We start from the raw sequence: 23,532 nt of genomic DNA on the forward strand, positions 1-23,532 counted from the left end.
TTCGGTGCAGACTAGATGGTTGAATGGCCTCCACTGGAAGGATTCAGTGAGAGGGATAGGATTGAGATGAGGAGGAGTTTCTTTATTCAAATCTTTGCTATTCTTGACCCCTGAGGGTCGCAGAAGGTCACTCATTGAATATATTCAAGGCAGGCAGAGGTGGATGGAAAATGGTATTGAAGTTATAAAGATTGACTGTGATCTCTAGTTGAATGGTGGAGCAGGTTTGAGGGGTTAAATGGCCTACTTCTGTTCCTGATGTACCCAGTCCAGCCAGGCAGTGCTGGGGCCTGGAGCAATTGCCAACTTGCAGCAAAATTGACCTCTGCTTGATGTGGTGTGTGTGTGTCAGTCCCAGTCCCAACTTCAGAACCTGGAAGGCTTCCACCCAGCTGCTATATATCTTCATGGAACCTTGGCTCTGTGGGAGTAGTCTCGCCTTTGACTTTGGTAGAAATCCCAAACCAGGGACTTGAGCATGTAATGCAGTTTGACACTCCCAGTGCAGAACTGAGGAGTTGCTGCACTGCTGGAGGTGCTGGGCCCAATTCTCCTATTCTGAGACTCACCCTCAGCTCATCCCAGTTATAAAACGGAAGTGTTTCACCCACCCACCTGGAAGATGGTAATAAGCTCATTTGGAGCAACTTGCTGGCCAGACCTGCTTTTCTGAGACCAGGCTGCCATTTTCAAGTGGCTCCCTGATCTCTGCGCTGGGAGACAGGCCCTCCCTCCCCACAGAAAATGAAATGGTGCTCCCCTCACTGACCAGGAGTCATGAAGGTTAAAGTGACCTGGCCACTTCAGAATTTCCACAGCTGACAGGCAGGAATGCAGAAATTGATCACAGGCCTGCCTGAATTCACCATTCCTGGTCTGCCAGGGCTCGAAGGGGCAGTCCAGTCACGACACCCCGATCCCGGCAGGGAATGACGAGGTCAACCCCTTGCTCCTAGCCTGAGACCATCCAACCCCCAGGACCCTTGAGGGACCCTTCCTCTGCAACCTGGCAGCAGCAAAGAGGAGAAAATGGCAACTTTACTACCACCTCAAGCCCCTTTAGGGCTCTAGGCCAAGGTGTCAATGCAGCAGACATTGCACTGTTAGCACTGTCAAGGCGCTTGGCCTTAAGGGGGCTGTGTGTGGTGGGGGGCTGAAGGGAAGGGGGGCCGAGAGGGGATTGGGTCAGGTCGCCCTCATACCTGTGTGGTGTGGCAGGGGAGGAGGGAGGATGCACCTCTTTTCCAAGGGGTTGCTGGTGCTCCCCTCAGGGTCCAGCAAGCCATGCTCCCACTTGTGGATAGTACATGAAAAGCCTACCTGGTGCCATTCCCATTGGCGAGGTGGGTGAATGGTGGGAGGCTGGTGAATGGTCTGTCAAATCTGCTAATGATATTTAAATAAGTAGGTTTGCATTATTATTGGGTTGTTGCCTGCTCTGGGCGGGAACCCGATCGGGGTAGGCGGGGCATGAGGGTGACCTGACCCAATCCCCTCTCGGCCCTCCCTTCCCCCCCCCCAAACCCCACGCAGCCCCCTTAAGGTCAAACCCCTTGACAGTGCCAACAGTGCAATGTCTGCTAGCATTGACACCTTAGCCTAGAGCTTGGGGCCCTGAAGGGGCTTGAGGTGGTAGGTCCAGTGGCCATTATACCCTTTGCTGCTTCTAGGCTGCAGAGGAAGGATCCCTCAATGGTCCTGGTGGTTGGGTGGTCTCAGGCTGGGGGCAAGGAGTTGACATCGCCATTCTCTGCCAGGTGGGATGGGTTGGATAAATCCCGAGAGTCCTCATGCCATAGGGAATCCCAATTTTCGGCTGACACTCCATTCACCGAGGCATCAGGATTCCCGTCAGTCGTCTGAAGGGGTAGAGAATCAACCCCGCTGTCTTTCGAATGTGGGTTAAATTGTGTCACCGCCTGCTGCCCAGGTGCATTTAAAAGATTCACGATACTATTCAAGGGAAAAGCAGAGTTTTCCCTAGTGTCCTGGCTAACATTTACCCATTATCAATATTAGAAAACAGATGTATTATCATGGTGATGATATTTCAAAAGTATTTGTTGGCTCTGAAGTGAATCATAGAATCCCTACAGTGCAGGAGTCCATTCGGCCCATCGAGCCTGCACTGACCACAATCCCACCCAGGCCCTATATCCCCATAACCCCACGTATTTACCCTGCTAATTTCCCTGACACTAAGGGGCAGTTTATCATGGCCAATCCACCTAACCTGCACATTTTTGGACTGTGGGAGGAAACCTACGTAGACAAGGGAAGAACATGCAAACTCTACATAGTCACCAAGGCCGGTATTGACCCCGGTTCCCTGGCTTAAGGTCATCCTGATCTTGAGAAAAGCACAATATCAATGCCAGTCTTTCTTTACACGAGTGCTCGAACCTGTTGAGAATTTGCAGGATTTATGTTCTAGTTTAGATTTACAGCACCGATGTTACCAATTTAACAGTTCTAAATTTTTTGCGCCAGTTACCCTGGGCACAACTCTTCCCGTACAACTGGTGGAGACCGAATTCAGCTTTTATTTTTGTGCGTGGGTCTCTTTCTGCTCAACCTATTGCACGTAGCTCAGGTTGCCAATTCTGATTTGACATCTCCCTTGCATGACTAAGCTTCCCCTCTGGTCATCTTGCAGCAACCCTTCTACCCGGCACTCCCATCAATGGTTGCCTGATATATCAAAAGCTTTCCCAGGCCAATTAGAAACTGAACAAAACTCTTCATTACCTGATTGACTGAATCTTGACTACCAAACAATCTTTGTTGCCACTACTAAATATTTTTATAACAGATTAACTGAAATGTTTGCAGAAAATAAGAGAAGCATATCGTTATTTTTAATGTGCCCATGACCTTTCTTTTGGCTTTTGTTCATAGCAGTGTCCAGGAGCTAATTCAGTTCTTTGGAAACTCCAGGAGAATCCTGGAGGGTTGGGAACCTTGCAAAGCACTCCCACATATAGGAGAGCATCAGGTCAAAATTGATTTGATCCCAGCAGTGAAAGACAAACATCTAACCGACTGTGCTGCTACATTCAAATTTTATTGACTGAGAAAAGCTGTCATGTAAGTTGCTGTCAGTTAATAAAAATCATTGACTGTGAAGGCTCTGGCTTGCTGGAATCAATTATTTCATAACAGTGGTTCTCCAACTGTTTTGGTAGAAGAATACCTTTTCAAATTGATTCGTAATCATGGACCCCTCATCTGAATTACAGTAGTTTGTAATATGCTTAGTATGAAAGTATTGCGTGTAAAGAATGCAGTTAATATAAAAAAGGTATTTACTTAGGCATCAATGAGGTGGATGGGGCTACTCCCACTGAGCACTGTGAATATTTAAACCTCCCCTCTCTTAAGGCTGAACTCACCTGGTGTGCAAAACCTGTGTTGGTATGTGCGGGTTTAATTGGTGACCCTTGTGTTGCTCTCGGCACTCCCCCATGCATGCCTCCTCCTTAGGTGGAACAGCCAGCACACTTTGCTCCACACACATGGCAGCCATGCGCTACCCCATGCTGTTCCTGGTTCGCACGAAACCCACCTTTTGCAGTTGCTTAATTATTTTATGGATAGAAGTGTCTCTGTGGATTTGAGAACCCTATGGTTTTAGGCAGTCTCTGTAGCTAGTGTCCAGTAGTGAAGAGAAGACAGCTAACTGTAAAAATAGAAGCGTGTATATACCTTGGGCAGCCTGGGCTACAGGATTCCCCAGCTGCAGGGGATATAGAGAAAGAAGAGTCTTCCAAAAGTATAGTGAAAAATCCAAAGATACTGGTCTGGTTTTAGTAGTTTTTCTTTGCATTTAAGGCATTTTTCATTTTACATCAAACATAAATTATTACTTCCTTTAACTTCTATGTTACAAAAACATCAAAACGAACTGCTGTGTCTTTATAAATGGTCACATGAGGCTTTTAATATGTCACAATACAAGAATGCAGTTTTCTCAATCCTTGTCAACCAAAACTATTTGTCTTAATCTGGCAAATTACCTTGAGGACAATAAAAATAGAAATACATTTTTCTGGTTATGGCTATGATTCCTCCCTCCCCCCTCATTTTGCCACAAAAGAAAACAAGATCTTTCTTCTCACCATCTGCCTGATGCACTTACTGACTGTACCTCCTCTTGCTAATTTCAGGAATTGCAAATATACAGACATTCTAAATGTTCCTCTCTGGATTTGCTCCAGTAAGTTCTAGCCTGTGCTGTACCACTAACACAATCTATACGCAAGAACCAATATGTTTTGGTTTGCTCTCCACATATATTGACAGATCTTTGAAATTAAACAGAATTAAGTGCTTGACATGGACAAGTTGGGCTGAAGGGCCTGTTTCCACGCTGTAAACCTCTATGACTCTAAATGCCTGATGCACTAAACTCAGGTAAAGCCTGATGAGTACAGTATGAGATAAATGGGGTGTGAGAATGCATGATATGTGAGGATAATGAGAAATGCCCGAGGCTGATGGCAGGGAAAGTTGCAGCAACAAACTCGAGCATTCAGAGGAAGTGAGGTATGGCAAAGGGAAGAGGAAGAAGCATTCAAATTTTAGCTGTTTTCTTTTGCATCCTTGGGCATCCCAAAGTGCTTGACAGCCAATTACAGCAGTGACCACACTTAACATTAATTAGTGTAGGAAACATAACAACCAATTTGCAGACAACAAAATGCCACAAACAGCAATGAATTAGTGACCTGTCGAATTTATTTCAGATGGTGCTGACTGAGGTATAAATGCTGCCCAAGACATTGAGAACTCCTTGCACTTCGTATAGAGCTTGGGATCTGGTACAAACTAATTTTGGTTAGTCTTGGACCACCATGAGAGGCATTTTAGTACAAGGACTGTTTCTTTATGGACGTGCAAACATTACTGTGGGGAATGCACGATACTTTACAGACTTGGACACATTGCTGTGGTAGATGCACTATTGCTCAAAGTATTTTCAAATATTGATGTAGGTGATCACGATAGCTTCAAGGACCTACAAATATTTCTGTGAAAGATACATTCTATAAAAATCCATTAATAAAGTAACATATATCCTTTAATGAGTTATGTGGCATTTTGTCAATTCAGTTAGTATGTCACAATACATCGATAGCTAATGTGCACCTGTCCTTGTGAACTCACCCCACTGATCTGGCTACGTCAATAGTTAGTTGCTGCTTGTTAATTTACTTCAGTTTCAGATTCTTCATCATTTTAAAATACAAGTTTTGCACATTACTAAAAGCCATATTATGACCTAACCTGGATCACTGAACATTGCTAAGCACTCACAGTATGCCCTGGTATTTGGCATTCTGAATATAAAACATGACACTTTGGAATATTTAGTATGTATTATTAATAGAATATACTGTGTTAACATTTTATTTGCATTCTGTTACAGAATCAAATTCATAATGGGTCATACTAGTTTGGAAAATATTGTTGAACTACAAAAGAATACTGCCAACATCCGGAATATCTGTATAGTCGCTCACGTGGACCATGGTAAGATTTCTCTTTAGTTTTAAAACAAAAGCATTCCAAAAAATTGAATAGCTGTAAATATAGTGGAGAGGGCACCAGTTCCCCGACATGATCTGTTTTTATGTTGCTTAAGTCTATCTCCTTTGTAAGATGTGAAAAGGGGCATTTGGATCTTTTTCTCCTGGTTTGGTTTCATGAGCTTGGAAACAGTGGGAATGTTAATATTGCTCACTTCAATTCAGTGGGTCAATGTCAAACTCTCAGAAAGGATCGAATGACATAACTTGAAATGTCTGTTAGAAATGTAATGTTTGTCCATGTTGATAAATAGCCACAATGTCCATAAATTAATGTAGGTTCCAATTGCTGTAGCAGCCATAATATATAAATGTCTTATCACTAAATTAAATGAGCACCTTGAACAGTAAGCTTGAAATTGTGGATTTGATGCTCTTGATTATGTGTTGATACGAGAATGAGGGTTTCATATAAGTGATGGGTTCTCAATCTTTTTGCTTTTGAAGCACACCACCCATGATATAAAAATTCCACAGCATGATTATGTTTACCTTGCAAATATTAGTTCCACAATTATACATAAATTAGTTTTGATTTACTTTTTATGTGAAACTTGTTGCTGATGCTGAACAAAAGTTCTGTCAAGACATGGGTGTATCTTTAAAAGGCATATCTGCATGTCATGCTTGGTGTTTATCCTGTCTTGGTTATGCTTGGGTTAGTTCAGAGTAGATTATCAAAATTAACAAAATAAAAGTTAGATATAAATAATTTAGATTTAAATATGGCAGTGAAGATTGTGTGACTGGACGATGTGAGGGTTAGTGGACAGACTTGTCTTGAGTAAACACATACAGTAGATGTCTCCATGTCAAATCTCGCTGCCACAGAGCCATTGGGCTGGGATGCAAGTTGGAGATATCCCGACACATGGGGCAGAGAGAACTATCGGGAAAGTTTGCTATAGACTTTGGTCACATCCTGTGAGGAGATGCAGGTTCTGAATGAGATTGGAGTGATCATTGGTGTAGAGAGAAAGGGAGAACCCATCCACAATAAAAAATGAGGATGTGTAGAAATTGGTCCTGTTTAACAGGTACAATGTGTTGCTACCTGATTTGATTTGATTTGATTTGTTAATGTCACGTGTATTAACATACAGTGAAAAGTATTGTTTCTTGCGCACTATACAGATAAAACATACTGTTCATAGAGAAGGAAAAGAGAGTGTGCAGAATGTAGTGTTACAGTCATAGCTAGGGTGTAGAGAAAGAACAACTTAATGCAAGGTAAGTCCGTTCAAATGTCTGACATCAGCAGGAAAGAAGCTGTTCTTGAGTCAGTTGGTACGTGTCCTCAGACTTTTGTATCTTTTTCCCCAAAGGAAAAAGGTGGAAGAGAGAATGTTCAGGGTGCGTGGGGTCCTTAATTATGCTGGCTGCTTTGCCGAGGCAACGGGAAGTGTAGACAGAGTCAGTGGATGGGAGGTTGGTTTGCATGATGGATTGGGCTACATTCGCGACCTTTTGTAGTTCCTTGCGGTCTTGGGCAGAACAGGAGCCATACCAAGCTGTGATACAACCAGAGAGAATGCTTTCTATGGTGCATCTGTAAAAGTTGGTGAGAGTTGTAGCTGACATGCCAAATTTCCAATTCTGAGAAAGTAGAGGCGTTGGTGGGCTTTCTTAACTATAGTGTCGGCATGGGGGCACCAAGACAGGTTGTTGGTGATCTGGACACCTAAAATCTTGAAGCTCTCGACCCTTTCTACTTTGTCCACGTTGATGTAGACAGGGGCATGTTCTCCTTTACGCTTCCTGGAGTCGATGACAATCTCCTTCATTTTGTTGACATTGAGGGAGAGATTATTGTCGCTGCACCAGTTCACCAGATTCTCTATCTCATTCCTGTACTCTGTCTCGTCATCGTTTGAGATCCAACCCACTACGGTGGTATCGTCAGCAAACTTGAGAATCGAATTGGAGGGGAATTTGGCCACACAGTCATAGGTGTATAAGGAGTATAGTAGGGGGCTGAGAACACAGCCTTGTGGGGCACTGGTGTTGAGGATGATCGTGGAGGAGGTGTTGTTGCGTATCCTTACTGATTGTGGTCCGTGAATTAGGAAGTTCAGGATCCAGTCACAGAGGGAGGTGCCGAGGCTCAGGCCACGGAGTTTGCCTGAGTGAATAAGCATAAAGATTGTCAGAAGGACAGACAAGATGCTGTCCAAAACAGGGATGAGGGGAAACTTGATGTGATAACTATGGGCGTATAGATGGCATCCTTCGTAAACAAGACCTATAGTCACACATAGTATGTTGCCTGAAGGTGCTAGGGTGAGGGACATGTTGAACATTCTTGGCGGGATGTTGGGGAAGGAGGGTTCAATCATTATGGTCTATTTAGGATTAACAGCATAGGGAAGGCAAGTGGTCAGAATTGGAGGGTATTAGGACCTAGAAGGTAAAGAAGAGGACCTCAAGGGTGATAATTTCTGGATTATAATGCAACTTGTATCTTTAGTTGAGCATGTATTAAAGGCAGAGTGATTTTAATGGAGATTTCAACTTTTTATATGGATTGGGATAAGCACATGTCAGAAAGTTAGTGAATTTGTTGTATGTGTCTGGGAAAGAGTTCTGCATAAATATGGCCTAGAACCGACAAGGGGTATGCCATATTAGAAATAATGACCCATAAGCCAGATTTATTTATGATGTGGAGATGCCGGCGTTGGATTGGGGTAAGCACAGTAAGAAGTCTCTGGTGTTGTGAGCACCTTGTAAGCACAGTAAGAAGTAACCTGATGTTGTGAGACTTCTTACCAGATTTATTTAACAGCCTTAGCCATATGTGAATATTTATCTAATAGTCATCATAATATGATTGAACTCAATGTAATGCTTGAAAGAGAAATTCGTGAAACAATTACTTAGATTCTAAATTTTAGGTAGAGCAGACTTCGATGTGATGAGACTAAAACTGCCCACAGTAATCTGGACAACTGGTAAAATGACAGACAATCTGTGGAAAGTGTTCAAACATTATTTAATATGATACAGAACCAGTTCATACCCCTAAGAGGCCTGTACTAAAATTGCCAAAAAAGCAGCCTTGGACAAAGGGTTAAGAGACAGCGTAGCATTAAAAGAAAGAGCATGCATAATGCAAAATAAAACAAATTCTGGCAAATGAAAAAGATGCAGAGAACAGCAAAGGGTGGCAGACAGTTGGTAAGAACTGCAAAAAGAAGTATCAGACAAAACTTGCACAGGGTAACAAAATGAATCCCAAATTTTTACAGTGATATTCAGAAAAAGATGATGGGGAAACGTGGACCTCTTGAAAACTGATGATATTGTCAATGAAAATAAGGGAATGACAGACATGCTGACATATGCCAGGTACTTAGAGCATGCTGGAAATCTGAAGGAAGCTAATGTTGAATCAGTGGCAGAGTTTAGTTTAAAGTTTATTTATTAGTGTCACAAGTAGGCTTACATTAACGCTGCATCAAAGTCACTGTGAAAATCCCCACGTTGCCATCCTCCGGCACCTGTTAGGGTACACTGAGGGAGAATTTAGTATGGCCAATGCACCTAACCAGCACGTCTTTCAGACTGTGGGAAGAAGCCGGAGTACCCGGAGGAAACCCACGCAGACACGGGGAGAATGTGCAGACTCCGCACAGACAGTGACCCAAGCTGGGAATCGAACCCGGGTTCCTGGCGCTGTGAAGCAGCAGTGCTAACCACTGTGCGAGTCTGACCAAAATTAATATAAGCAAAATAACTGTGACAAAGTTAATAATAACACTAAAGAGTGAAAAATCCTTGGGACCAAATGGTCTCCATCCCAGGGAATAAAGGAACATTGGGGAATTAATTAGCTGAGTTGGCTGGACGGCTAGTTCATAATGCAGAGTGACGTCAACAGCGCGGGTTCAATTCCTGTACAGGCTGAGATTATTCATGAAGCCCCCTCCTTTTCAACTTCACTCTTGTCTGAGATGTGGTGATCCTCAGATTAAATCACCACCAGTCTGCCTAAGGATAGGATGATTGAACATTTTGAAAATTTTCAGCTCATCAGAGAGAGCCAGCATGGATTTGCAAAGGGAAGGTCATATCAGGTAAGCTTAAGGGCAGCACGGTGGCACAGTGGTTAGCACTGTTGCCTCAGTGCCTAGCACTGTTGCCTCAGTGCCAGGGACCCAGGTTCAATTCTGGCCTCAGGTCACTGTCTGTGTAGAGTTTACACATTCTTCTCATGTCTGCGTATGTTTCCTCTGGAAACCAGTTTCCTCCCACACTCCAAAGATGTGTAGGATAGGTTGATTGGTCATGCTAAATTGTCCCTTAGTGTCAGGGGGATTAACAGGGTAAATACGGGCTAGGGCCTGGATGGGATTGCTGTTGGTGTAGGCCTGATGGGCTAATTGGCCACTTTCTGCACTGTAGGGATTCTATGATTATATGATTGAATTGTTTGAAGAGGTGATTAAAATAGTGAAGAGGGGTATTGTTTATATGGACTTTCAGAAATATTTGCTAAAGCCCCATAAACTTAAATTGAACCCTATGGAAATGAAGGTAAATTATTGACCTTGTTAGACAGTTGGCTCAGCAGCAGAAGTCAGTGTGGAGTTAATGGACTGGTACACTTAGTGACAGAATATGATTGTGCGATAGTGCAAGGATCTGTGTTGGGGGCCTCACCTATTCTTCATATTTATTAATGATTTTGATGATGGGAAAGAGAGCCATCTATACAAATTGCTAATGACGCAAAGATAGGCGGAATTATAAGCAGTATAGATGGAAGCATAATCTATCAATATCTGTTGTTTGAAGTGAATGGGCAAAATTTTGGCAAATGGATTTCCATTTAGGCAAATGTGAGATCATCCACTTTCAGACCAAAAATGATAGTGCAGTGTATTTACTAAATAGTGAAAAGTTAGATACAGTGGAAGTTCAGAGAGACTTCGGCATCCAGTTATACGTGTGTCATTAAAATATCGTGAACAGGTGCAGAAAATAATCAAAAAGGCTAATGAAAACCTGGCCTTCATACTTATAAGACTATAAGGCTTGGTTTCATCGGTCAGAACATTGAATACAGGAGTTGGGATGTCTTGTTGAAGTTGTACAAGACATTGGTAAGGCCACACTTGGAATACTGTGTGCAATTCTGGTCACCCTATTTTAGAAAGGATATTATTAAACTAGAAAGAGTGCAGAAAAGATTTACTAGGATGCTACCAGGACTTGATGGATTGAATTATAAGGAGAGGCTGGATAGACTGGGACTTTTTTTCATGGAGCGTGGGAGGCTGAGGGGTGATCTTATAGAGGTCCATAAAATAATGAGGGGCATAGATCAGCTAGATAGTCAATATCTTTTTCCAAAGGTAGAGGAGTCTAAAACTAGAGGGCATAGGTTTAAGGTGAGAGGGGAGAGATACAAAAGTGTCCAGAAGGGCAATTTTTTCACACAGAGGGTGGTGAGTGTCTGGAACAAGCTGCCAGAGGAAGTAGTAGAGGGGGGTACATTTTTATCTTTTAAAAAGCATATAGACAGTTACATGGGTACGATGGGTATAGAGGGATATGGGCCAAATGCGAGCAATTGGGATTAGCTTGGGCTTTTTTAAAAAAAAGGGCAGCACGGACAGGTTGGGCCGAAGGGCTTGTTTCCATGCTGTAAACCTCTATGACTAGAATATGAGATGCATGAAGTCTTGCTTTGGTTATACAGAATATTAGTTAGACCAAATGTGAAATACTATATGGAATTCTTCACACTAAACCTTAGGAAAGATATCTTGGTCTCGTAGGGAATGCAGTGTAGATTTGGATTGTCTTTCTTGCCACATCGATGCTTACCAGCATCGAAGTGCTAATCATTCAAAACCAACTCCACTGGACAGGACATGTCTTTGTGTGCCTGCCTCCAGACTCCTGTAGCAACTGCTCCTATAGGGACTTGACCACGGCAGGAGTCTCCCAGGAGGACAGTGGAAACAACTTTAGGGATGTTCTCAAAGCATCCTTAAAGAAGTCAAAAATACCCATTGGTTCATGGGAGACCCTGAATTGTGACCTACCAGAATGCAGAAGGCTTATTGATAAGGCACTGAACACATCATGAGACACCACGTACAGAGGTGAAGTAGGGGCACTGGAGGGAGTGCAGAAACTTTCAAGCAATATATCCCGTGCTGGTTAGGCGCATTGGCCATGCTAAATTCTCTTTCAGTGTACCTGAACAGGCACTGGAGTGTGGCAACTAGGGGATTTTCACAGTAACTTGATTGCAGTGTTAATGTAAGCCTACTTGTGACACTAATAAATAAACTTTAAAAAAAGCACCCAGCTATGGCAGAGCATGGTGATCGCACATTGGACTTATCAGTCATCTCAAAACCCATCAATTCTGAGTGGAAGCAAATCATCCTCGATCTTGAAGGACTGCCTAAGAGAAAGTGTGTAGATTTACCAGAATGAATCCCAGGCTCTCAGGATAAAAACATGAGGAGAAATTGCACAAACAAGGACTGTCCTTCCTTCAGTTTAGAAGGGTGGGGGTAATTTGACCAAAATGTTCAAGGTGTTAAGGGGAAAAGATGGGTTAGATAGAGAGAAGCTATTGCTGTTGATGGGGAGACCAGGACTGAGATAATCGTCTAAAAATTAGAGCCAGACCTTTCAAGAATGAAATTCGGAAACACTTCAACATGTTTAACACTGTCTGTTATTTTATCAATAAGTCATTTTATCAATACATGAAAAGGATAAAGTTCACCTGTGTATGGCATCCGAATGTGAATATTGAGATCACAGGCCACATAAAACAAAACTGTGTCTATTACTCTCTTTTATTTACTACTGAGAAATGAAACAAGTCAGATTTGCATTCTCAATTCGCTACATGCTGTTAGTGACTAACATATTAGACAACATGCCCTAAGGTCATACTATGTTTGTGGCAATCAATGATTTGGGACTGGAAGGTAAACTCTGTGCCATGGACACTATACTCTTTGGGGATTGGCATTAAATTTACTTTAAGTTGTCATTGTGATAATTACATTGACAGCCCTGGTTGAGAATTCCTGCTTTAGATTGTAGGTTTGAATTTTTAGATTATTGAGTCGCACTGTTTGAAGAATTTCATCCAGCTAATAGTTTTTAGCGATATATGTACCACTAATGCAAATCTCCATCATAAGAGATAAGTAGTATACAATGGGGAATCCACTTGTTCATAATGTGCGAAACGTTTCTCATTTTATAGCAAATTAGCTGTTTCTTTTTCCTGCGGTCACTACTAATACTATCTGGTTGTGGAAATAGAATTGTTTTCCTGCTGTGCATTGTAGGTAAATGATATCATTAACTCTGTAATCTGTGAAAAGTTTTTGTATCTAATATGAATTGTCCTCCATATCCTTAGGAAAAACCACCTTGGCTGACAGCCTTATTGCTAGCAATGGAATCATTTCTAAGCGGCTTGCAGGAAAGGTAAGCTGCTAATAAAATAGGCATGTTATTCTTCCAAATCACTTTGAAATTAATAGAATTTAAAGAAATGCTTTCTGATATTTCTACACTATCATGGAGCACTTCTGAAGTATATAGTTTTCATGGTATTTGGGTATTGCTGTCAAGGCCTGCCTTTGTTGCCCATCCCTAATTGCCCTTGAGAAGGAGTTGGTGAGCCACTGTCTTGAATCACTGCAGTCCAACTGGTGGAGGTACCAGACATGGATGTTGAACCTGCTCCCATTCAAAACAAACATAGTTGAGCTTGGCTTCAATCCCATTTTCCTGCCTGTGCTCATATCCCTTGATTCCCTGAGAGACCAAAAGATTCATAATCCTTTGAGTGAAGTAAGTTTTCCTCAACTCAGCCCTAAATGATCAGCCCCTTACCCTGAGATTTTACCCTCATGTTTTAGATTCTCCTACCAGCTGAAACAACCTCTCCACCCTATCAAGTCTTGTCGGAATTTTGTAGATTACAATGGGACAGCTTCTGATCCTTTAGGCCTAGATGGATCATCCCTACAGCACTTCTGGCTGAAGATGGTTGCAAATGCTTCAGTCATGTCTTTTGCACTGACATGCTGGGCTCCACCGCCGTTCATAACAGGACTGCAGAGCTTTGATCTGATTCATTGGTTGTGAGATCACTTAGCCAAGTCTGTTGCATGCTGCTTCTGCTGTTTAGCATGCAAGTAGTCTTGTGTAATAGCTCCACAAAGTTGACCCTTCATTTGTATGTATGCATGCTGCTACTCCTGGCATATTCTCCTGATCTTTCAATTGAACCCTTGCCTGATGGGAATTGTGGGTTCAGGGACATGCTGGACCATGAGGTTATAGATTGTGGTTGAATACAATTCTGACCGATAATGCCTCATGGATGCCTAATTTTGAATTGCTAGACCTGCTCCAAGTCTATCTGATGTAGCATGGTGGTAGTATCACACAGCAGGATGGAGGGTATCCTCAGTGTGAAGATGGATGATTCTGTGATGCTCACACTTTACTATCATGGACAGATGCCTCTGTGACAGATAGGTTGGTGAGGACAAGGCCTTGTAGATTATTTCCACCATCTGGCACAGACCCAGTCTAGCAACTATATCCTTCATGACTTAACCAGTTTTACCAGCGTGGAGGATTTTGCAAACTCAATGGGCGTTGTGGTTAATAATGCTGAGGCTGCTGCCTGGTGGTCCATCCCTTTTTATTTCTTCTGTTGTGATTTGTTAGAACTGAGCTAAGCTATGTCAGAGAGCAGTTAAGACTCAGCCATTTAGCCCATCGAGCCTGCACCGACAACAATCCCAGGACCCAACCCTGTAACCTCACATATTTACCCTGCTAATGTCCCTGACACTTGAGTCAATTTAGCATAGCCAATCAACCTAACCCGCACATCTTTGGACTGTGGGGGGAAACCGGAGCACTCAGGGGAAACCTACAAAGACATGGGGAGAAAGTGCAAACTCCCGAGGCCGGAATTGAACCTGGGACCCTGGTGCTGTGAGGCAGCAGTGCTAGCTACCGTGCCGCCCCATAGTATTCCCATGTATGTACTGCCCTTGTCCCTTGTTAGTTTCATGGTCACCAATACTGAGGTTAGTGTTCAATTCCAGATTTATTAAATATTTGAATCAATTAATTGAATTGAGTTCCACTTGCTGCTACGCTCCCAAAGCATTAGCCTGGACCTCTGGATTGCTAGTTCAGTGATATTATCACTACCCCAGCTTCTCCCCATTCCTGCACTGTTGTGTAGACCACTGCTATTTTTTTTGATGCATCTGTTGTCCGTGAATGTAGGTTCACATAAAAAAAACAGATTTTCAAGTTCCTAACCTGCAGGGAGTTGATGCTCCTGTGACGTTTCTTTATGCACAGTAAGTAGTCTCACAACACCAGGTTAAAGTCCAACAGGTTTATTTGGTAGCACGAGCTTTTCAGGTGAGTTTCTTTATGCATGAGCAGAAAGCACGGATTGGAAAAATCTACTCCTGGTGATATCTCATTATTGTTCTTTTGAAAAGTTAGTTTGATTTTACTACATACAGCAACATTTAATTAATTTTTTACCAGCTCTACTATTGAAAACTCAACTCGTTAGGAATCTATACGCCCAACCCAACAGGCAGTGGCAATCCAGAATCTTGGGCCCATTTATACCAACTTAAAAAAGGCTTGACTTTTTAATAGCACCTTTCATTTCTCAAACACTTTAAAGCCAGTGAAGTAATTTTGAAGTGTCATAATATGGGAAAGCAACAGCAGATTTGCATGCAGCCAGCTCCCACTAACAGCACTGTCAAAATGACCAGATAATCTGTTGTAACTATGTTGGTTGAGGGATAAATTTGAACAGGACAGCAGGGTGCATTTCCTATCTCTTCTTCAAAAAGTGCGCCGTGAGATTTTTTTTTACGCTCACTGAGAGGTTTTTAATTTTCTTTTGAAAAATAGCAGCTCCGATATTGAAGCATTCCTTCAGTACTCCACTGGGATTTCTGCTCAGATTTTGTGCACAAGCTTGATACTTTATACATATACCATAAATATATTTAGTGATAAAATTTATAAAAGTACATTCCGTGACCATTCAAAGTTGACATTACGTAAGGTACATACCAAATCAGTTTCTTCCAATACTGTATGTTACTCATTGCACTTGCAATAATAGTTAGTAAGTACAAGTTTCATTACATGTCAAACATGCAGCACAAGGGGTTTTACTCAGCTTCTAGCCCTTCAAGTTACTATGGCAAAGAGTCCATTAAATCTGGAATTCGGGCCTAACCTGACACTGAAGGGAAGTGGGCGGCACTGTCGCACAATAGTTAGTACTGCTGCCTCACAGCGCCAGGGACCCGGGTTCATTTCCAGCCTTGGATGACTGTGCAAACTCCACACACACATTCTCCCTGTGTCTCCATGGGTTTCCTCCAAGTGCTCCAGTTTCCTCCCGCAGTCCAAAGATATCTGGGTTAGGTTGATTGGCTATGCTAAATTGACCCTGACCTTTAATGTTGTGGCATTAGCAGGGTAAATATGTGGGGTTACGGGAGTAGGGCCAGGTTGGGATTGTTGTTGGTGAAGGCTCAATGGGCCAAATGGTCTCATTCTGCACTGTAGGGATTCTATGATAAGGAGTGAGATTGGCTGAAGGAGTTTTGCTGCATTCTAGAGTCAAGCATACTGTAAAGTAAAAGCTATGTCACACTGGCTGTCCTTGCAGTATAGATGTACTGTTGATGCTATTAGAAAGCTGACCAATCCTTCACTTGCACTAACTACAGTTGTTGATCCATGGTTCAATTAACTGCCTTGGCCTGTATTCATTCCGAGCACTTTTAGCAGCAGCACTCGGTGCTGGTGACTGGCGGGATTTGTGAATAGCTTCCTTGCAGCACTGATCTCAAAGTTTCTGCTCCATTCTGGAAGAAGCATAGAACAGTTAAAATGCACATTCCTACACAAAAATAATGATAAAAATGAGGAGAACCATCCCTACTCTGTTAGCATTTCCTAGCAGCCAATTCAAAGTCATAGTGGTGCACACCAAGGTACCTAACCACCTTTACACAACAAGGATATGGTTGCCTAATCAGTTGACTGGCAGGGTGAGGTGGGACTAAGACACTTGGCAGAATTTACAGGAATTTCTCTTAAAAATAATTATTATTTATTTTGTGAATTATATCGTACTGAGTATTTTGATTCAATGTTAAAGTTTATTTTATTGTCACAAGTAGGCTTACATCAACACTGCAATTAAGTTACTGTGAAAATCCCCTAGTCGCCACACTCTGGCGCCTGTTTAGGTGCACTGAGGGAGAATTTAGCATGGCCAATGCACCTAACCAGCATGTCTTTCGGACTGTGGGAGGAAACCCACACAGACACGGGAAGAACGTGCGGACTCCGCACAGACAGTGACCCAAGCTGGGAATCGAACCCAGGCGCCTGGAGCTGTGAGGCAGCAGTGCTAACCACTGTGCCACCCATAATGTGACTTGCATTTTATTATTTGTAGGGATCTAAAGATCTTAAAATATATTTTTGTATCATTGTGATATCTTAAAATCTAATATTTGATGACATGCATTTAGGTTTTGGACCACACTTATAGCAGCTAGACATTAACTGTTCCTGTCCTTATAAAATTGTGTTACTCCCTGTGGGGAAGTTGTATATTTATGTCCTGAAGTCAGTTAGAGGCTGATTATTATTCTTGGAATTTAAAAAAAAAATTTGTGGCTGCTTCCCCCTCTCATTCTTGCAACAAACTCATAAATGATCTTAAGATCATAAAAACAGTAGGAAATTGTATACTTTTTTTGTATACTTGAATGCAAGACTTTTAAATTGTGATTTGTTGGTATTCTATTCAAAATGTGATATCTGGAAGGTGATGGATAACCTCAAAACATCCAAATAGGTAGACCTGGCTATGTGTTGTAAAGTAATGCAACTGTTTCATAGAAATTGCAGTGGTATCTTGTGGAAAGAGTAAACTGCCAGTTTATATTATACATTTGTTGTACAACATTGAATGCAGTAAATGCATAAAATGCAGTGCGTCCTTTCATTGTACATTTCTGTGTAGTTGCGGTACATGGACAGCCGAGAGGATGAGCAGCTCCGAGGAATCACAATGAAATCCAGTTCCATATCATTGCACTTCAGTATGGGTAAGTAATCTCAAAGACTCGCAACTCATAAAATCCCAGAATCGAACATCGCACAAGGAGGCAATTTGGCCCATTGTGTCTGTTCTGGATCTTTGCAAGATCACCCAGTTAGTCCCACTCATCATCTTTCCCATTGCTCCGCACGCTTTTCCTCCTTGAGTATTTATCTACCCTATGGATAATTTGTTTAAATTGCTGTTTTGGCGTTGTTTGATGTCTAGAGAATCAGTTGGTTCGGTGAATTGAAATGTGGTGTAGCTGTTTTCACACTCTTTCATTGGAGACAGCATTGTGAAGTAGTGGAATAATTCATTGTCACAAAAACATATCAGAGAAATCTAAGAAATTGTAATATTTTCTGTTGGTTAATGTTCTGGTTATATTTTTAAACTGTCGGGAGGATAATTAAGGCAAGGGATAGAGTGACTGAATCTAAACACTGCATTGATATGTTAACGAGCTGAGCAAGACTGCAAACAGATGTTTACTAAGGCAATTTAGTAAGAATGGGCACAGACATGAATAGATCTGGATGGGTTGTTAGGATTCAAAGGATAAGATGTACAGGTATGAAAGAAAGATGCCATAGGGAAGTTGGATAAAATAGGTTTACTTTTCTATTAAATTCTAAAAGCTAAAGTAAAGCGATTAAATTAATTAAGTATGGGAGACAGCAGTTCAAAGGAAATTGAGTAAGAAAAGGGAGAGATGAAAGAGGAAAAATGTATTTAAGGGGATACTGAAACCTATGCAAGGAGCTGCTTTAGATCCCAGCCATCAACAGGAATAGCTGTTTAACTCCTGGCAAGCAGTGTGAAGCAAGCCAGATTTGAAAAGCAAACTGCTGGTTAACCTCAGAAGCAATCCCAACAGATGTGAAGGCATTGTGTGGTATAAGTTACAGGATTTTTATAGATCTTAAAATCTATAATGTATAATGTAACCCCTCCAGTGCAGAAGAGCCCTTTTGGCCCATCAAGTCTGCACTGACTCTCCGACAGAGTATCTTGCGCAGGCCCCTTCCCCACACACTATCCCCATAACCCCACACATTTCCCATGGCGAATCCATCTAAACTACACATCTTGAGACGCTAAGGAGAAATTTAGCACGGTCAATCCACATAACCTGCCCATCTTTGGACTGTGGGAGGAAAACCGGAGCACCCGGAGGAAACGCAGACACGGGGAGAATGTGCAGACTCCACATAGGCAGTCACCCAAGGCCGGAATTGAACCCCGGTCCTTGGCACTGTGAGGCAGCAGTGCTAACCATTGCGCCACCATGCTGCCCATGGAACAGACTAAGGAGTGTGGCTCTGAAGATAGTTAAATTAAGAGTCTTTGGACTTGTTTGAAGTATTGTAAAACCATTGTCTTAGTTAAGTGTACTTCTATTTTACTTTATTACTTTTTTTTTACTATTAATGAATATTTGCTCTATTCTAAAATTATCACAATAATTAGTGACATCATTTCTGGATTCCAAACCTCTCCTTGTACTATACGAATTGCAAACACAGTTGTGGACGGTTGTTTGAAGTTTCCCTTCTGGGATTTGAACAACTTGGCATTTTTAAAGTAAAGTAAAGTTTATTTATTAGTCACAAGTCGACTTACATTCACACTGCAATGAAGGTACTGTGAAAATGGCCTGGGTGGGATTGTGGTCGGTGCAGACTCGATGGGCCAAATGGCCTCCTTCTGCACTGTAGGGTTTCTATGATTCTATGAAAATCCCCGAGTCTCCACGCACCGGCGCCTGTTTGGATACACTGAGGGAGAATTTTTAGCATGGCCAATTCACCTAACCGGCACACCTTTGGACTGTGGGAGGAAACCGGAATACCCGGAGGAAACCCATGCAGACGCAGGGAGAATGTGAAAACTCCACACACACACTGACCTAAGCCGGGAATCGACCCCAGGTCCCTGGAGCTGTGAGGCAGCAGAGTAACCACTGTTCCACTGTGCCGCCCCATTTACCATCGATTGTGCCCTTAACAACAGGCAGTTTAACAGTCTGAAAGACTGCGCCACTAATGAACACTCATTACTAATTCCGAAACCAGATGAAAGCATTTTTGCATACTATTCGATCAAACCCCTTCGAAATTAAAAAACAAACCTCATATTAAATCCCTTATTCCCCTTCACTGCTTCATGAAAACAGTGTATGTATATAAATAAAGCCTCTCTCCTGAATGCTTTTCTTGAAATTAAGGTAATTATCCTGGGGGAAAAAGTACTTCTGGTGAGTTCACCTGTTCATTAATACATCCTATGATAAACTGAGATAGTAGATCTGAAGAGGAACTCTCCCCAGAAAAATCAGATTAGCCAAGAATGAGTGATTGCATAAGTCCTGGCAGTTGTTTTATTGATGCAATGAATGGTTGGAATCCAAACTAAAGCTGGAAAATCATCATTTTTAAACTTCAAAACATGGGAGCTTAACTTAAGATTAATGGATACTGAGTTGTACTCCGATGATGATTAGTAAAACTATGTTGGGGATATACTACAGGCCCCCCAACAGCCCAAGGGAAGTGGAAGAACGGATATGTCAGGAGATAATGGATAGGTGCAGGAAAAATAGGGTTGTTGTAGTGGGAGACTTCAATTTCCCTGGTATAGACTGGAAATCGCGTAGGGCTGGGAGTCTGAATGGGGAGGAATTTGTAAAATGCATGCAGGAAGGTTCTTTGGAATAATATGTAGATAACCCGACTAGAGAGGGGGCTATTTGTGATATATATAAATGATTTGGAAGAAGGTGTAACTGGTGTAATCAGCAAGTTTGCGGATGACACGAAGATGGCTAGAATTGCGGATAGCGAAGAGCATTGTCGGGCAATACAGGAGGATATAGATAGGCTGGAAAATTGGGCGGAGAGGTGGCAGATGGAGTTTAATCCGGATAAATGCGAAGTGATGCATTTTGGAAGAAATAATGTAGGGAGGAGTTATACAATAAATGGCAGAGTCATCAGGAGTATGGAAACACAGAGGGACCTAGGTGTGCAAGTCCACAAATCCTTGAAGGTGGCAGCACAGGTGGAGAAGGTGGTGAAGAAGGCATATGGTATGCTTGCCTTTATAGGACGGGGTATAGAGTATAAAAGCTGGAGTCTGATGATGCAGCTGTATAGAACGCTGGTTAGGCCACATTTGGAGTACTGCATCCAGTTCTGGTCACCGCACTACCAGAAGGACGTGGAGGCGTTAGAGAGAGTGCAGAGAAGGTTTACCAGGATGTTGCCTGGTATGGAGGGTCTTAGCTATGAGGAGAGATTGGGTAAACTGGGGTTGTTCTCCCTGGAAAGACGGAGAATGAGGGGAGATCTAATAGAGGTGTACAAGATTATGAAGGGGATCGATAGGGTGAACGGTGAGAAGCTTTTTCCCCAGATCAGAAGTGACGTTCACGAGGGGTCACGGGCTCAAGGTGAGAGGGGCAAAGTATAACTCAGATATTAGAGGGATGTTTTTTACACAGAGGGTGGTGGGGGCCTGGAATGCGCTGCCAAGTAGGGTGGTGGAGGCAGGCACGCTGACATTGTTTAAGACTTACCTGGATAGTCACATGAGCAGCCTGGGAATGGAGGGATACAAACGATTGGTCTAGTTGGACCAAGGAGCGGCACAGGCTTGGAGGGCCGAAGGGCCTGTTTCCTGTGCTGTACTGTTCTTTGTTCTTTGTATACTGGACCTAGTACTGGGGAATGAGCCCGGTCAGGTCTTCAAAATTTCGGTAGGGGAACATGTGGCAAATAGTGACCACAATTCTGTTAGCTTTAGGATAGTGATGGAAAAGGATGAGTGGTGTCCCAAGGGTAAGGTGTTGGATTGGGGGAAGGCTAACTTTAGTGGGATTAGGCAGAAATTGGCAGCTCTTGATTGGGAGAGGCTGTTTGAGGGTAAATCCACATCTGGCATGTGGGAATCTTTTAAGGAACAGTTGTTAGGGCTGCAGGACAGGCATGTGCCTGTAAAAAAGAAGGATAGGAAGGGTAGGATTCAAGAACCGTGGATAACCAGGGAAATTGAGGGATTGGTCAAAAAGAAAAGAGTGGCGTACGTTAGGTCCAGGCAGCTAAAAACGGAGGGAGCTCTGGAGGAATACAAAGAATGTAGGAAAGAACTCAAATGAGGAATTAGAAGGGCGAAAAGGGGTCACGAAATGTCCTTGGCAGACAGGATTAAGGAGAATCCCAAGGCATTTTGTTCATACGTTAAGAACAAAAGGGTTGTCAGGGAAAAAATCGGACCTCTCAGGGACAAAAGTGGGGAATTATGCTTAGAGCCCAAAGAAGTAGGGGAGATTCTAAATGAATACTGTGCGTCGGTATTCACAAAGGAGAGGGATGTGTTGACTGGGAGTGTCTCGGAGGGGAGTGTTGACCCGTTAGAGAAAATCTCCATTACAAGGGAGGAAGTGTTCGGTTTTTTAGGGAATATAAAGACTGACAAATCCCCAGGGCCTGATGGAATCTATCCAAGGCTGCTCAGGGAGACGAGAGATGGAATCGCTGGGCCTCTGACGCAAATCTTTGTCTCGTCACTGGACACAAGTGAGGTCCCAGAGGATTGGAGGATAGCTAATGTGGTCCCGTTATATAAGAAGGGTAGGAAGGATAACCCGGGAAATTATAGGCCGGTGAGCTTGACGTCCGTGGTAGGGAAGTTGTTGGAGAGGATTCTCAGAGGTAGGATGTATGCGCATTTAGAAAGGAATAAACTCATTAACGATAGTCAGCATGGTTTTGTGAGAGGGAGGTCATGCCTCAGTAACCTGGTGGAGTTTTTTGAAGAAGTGACTAGAATGGTTGATGAGGGAAGAGCCGTGGATATCGTCTATCTGGACTTTAGTAAAGTGTTTGACAAAGTCCCTCATGGTAGGCTGGTGCAAAAGGTTGGATCTCATGGGATAAAGGGGGAGGTGGCTAGATGGGTGGAGAACTGGCTTGGTCACAGAAGACAGAGGTAGTCGAAGGGTCTTTTTCCGGCTGGATGCCGATGACTAGTGGTGTTCCGCAGGGTTCTGTATTGGGACCCCTGCTGTTTGTGATTTATATAAACAATCTGGAAGAAGGTGTAACTGGGGTGATCAGTAAATTTGCGGACGACACGAAAATGGCTGGACTTGCAGATAGTGAGGAACATTGTCAGAGGCTACAGAAGGATATAGATAGGCTGGAAATTTGGGCAAAGAATTGGCAGGTGGAGTTCAATCCAGTTAAATGCGAAGTGATGCATTTTGGTAGAACTAACGTAGGGGGGAGCTATACGATAAATGGCAGAACCATAAAGGATGTGGATACGCAGGCGGACCTGGGTGTGCAAGTCCACAGATCCTTAAAGGTGACGTCACAGGTGGGGAAGGTAGTGAATAAGGCATATGGCATGCTTGTCTTTATAGGACGGGGCATAGAGTATAAAAGTTGGGGTCTGATGTTGCGGTTGTATAGAACGTTGGTTCGGCCGCATTTGGAATACTGTGTCCAGTTCTGGTTGCCACACTACCAGAAGGACGCGGAGGCTTTAGAGAGAGTGCAGAGGAGGTTTACCAGGATGTTGCCTGGTATGGAAGGGTTTAGTTATGAGGAGAGATTGGGTAAACTGGGGTTGTTCTCACTGGAAAGACGGAGGATGAGGGGTGACCTAATAGAGGTGTATAAAATTATGAAAGGCGTAGATAGGGTGAACGGTGGGAAGCTTTTTCCCAGATTGGTGGTGACGTTCACGAGGGGTCATAGGTTC

At 42.9% G+C, this 23,532-nt stretch overlaps 2 protein-coding genes across 2 annotated transcripts in view; one reads left to right on the top strand and one right to left on the bottom strand.

Annotated features, from left to right (window-relative positions):
- saxo2 (stabilizer of axonemal microtubules 2) overlaps positions 1-3,526 on the bottom strand; it is a 53,810-nt gene extending 50,284 nt beyond the window's left edge. The window contains exon 1 of the mRNA XM_078241002.1: positions 3,393-3,526. Coding sequence (XP_078097128.1) covers positions 3,393-3,526 — 134 coding nt within the window. The remainder of the gene's footprint in view (positions 1-3,392) is intronic.
- The window catches only part of efl1 (elongation factor like GTPase 1), a 338,480-nt gene that overhangs the window by 1,103 nt on the left and 313,845 nt on the right, over positions 1-23,532 (top strand). Inside the window, exons 2-5 of the mRNA XM_078241003.1 lie at positions 2,899-3,087; positions 5,429-5,532; positions 12,991-13,058; positions 17,686-17,770. Coding sequence (XP_078097129.1) covers positions 5,442-5,532; positions 12,991-13,058; positions 17,686-17,770 — 244 coding nt within the window. The 5' untranslated portion in view covers positions 2,899-3,087; positions 5,429-5,441. The remainder of the gene's footprint in view (positions 1-2,898; positions 3,088-5,428; positions 5,533-12,990; positions 13,059-17,685; positions 17,771-23,532) is intronic.

The sequence above is a fragment of the Mustelus asterias genome, chromosome 24, assembly GCF_964213995.1.
Source record: "Mustelus asterias chromosome 24, sMusAst1.hap1.1, whole genome shotgun sequence".
NCBI lineage: Eukaryota > Metazoa > Chordata > Chondrichthyes > Carcharhiniformes > Triakidae > Mustelus > Mustelus asterias.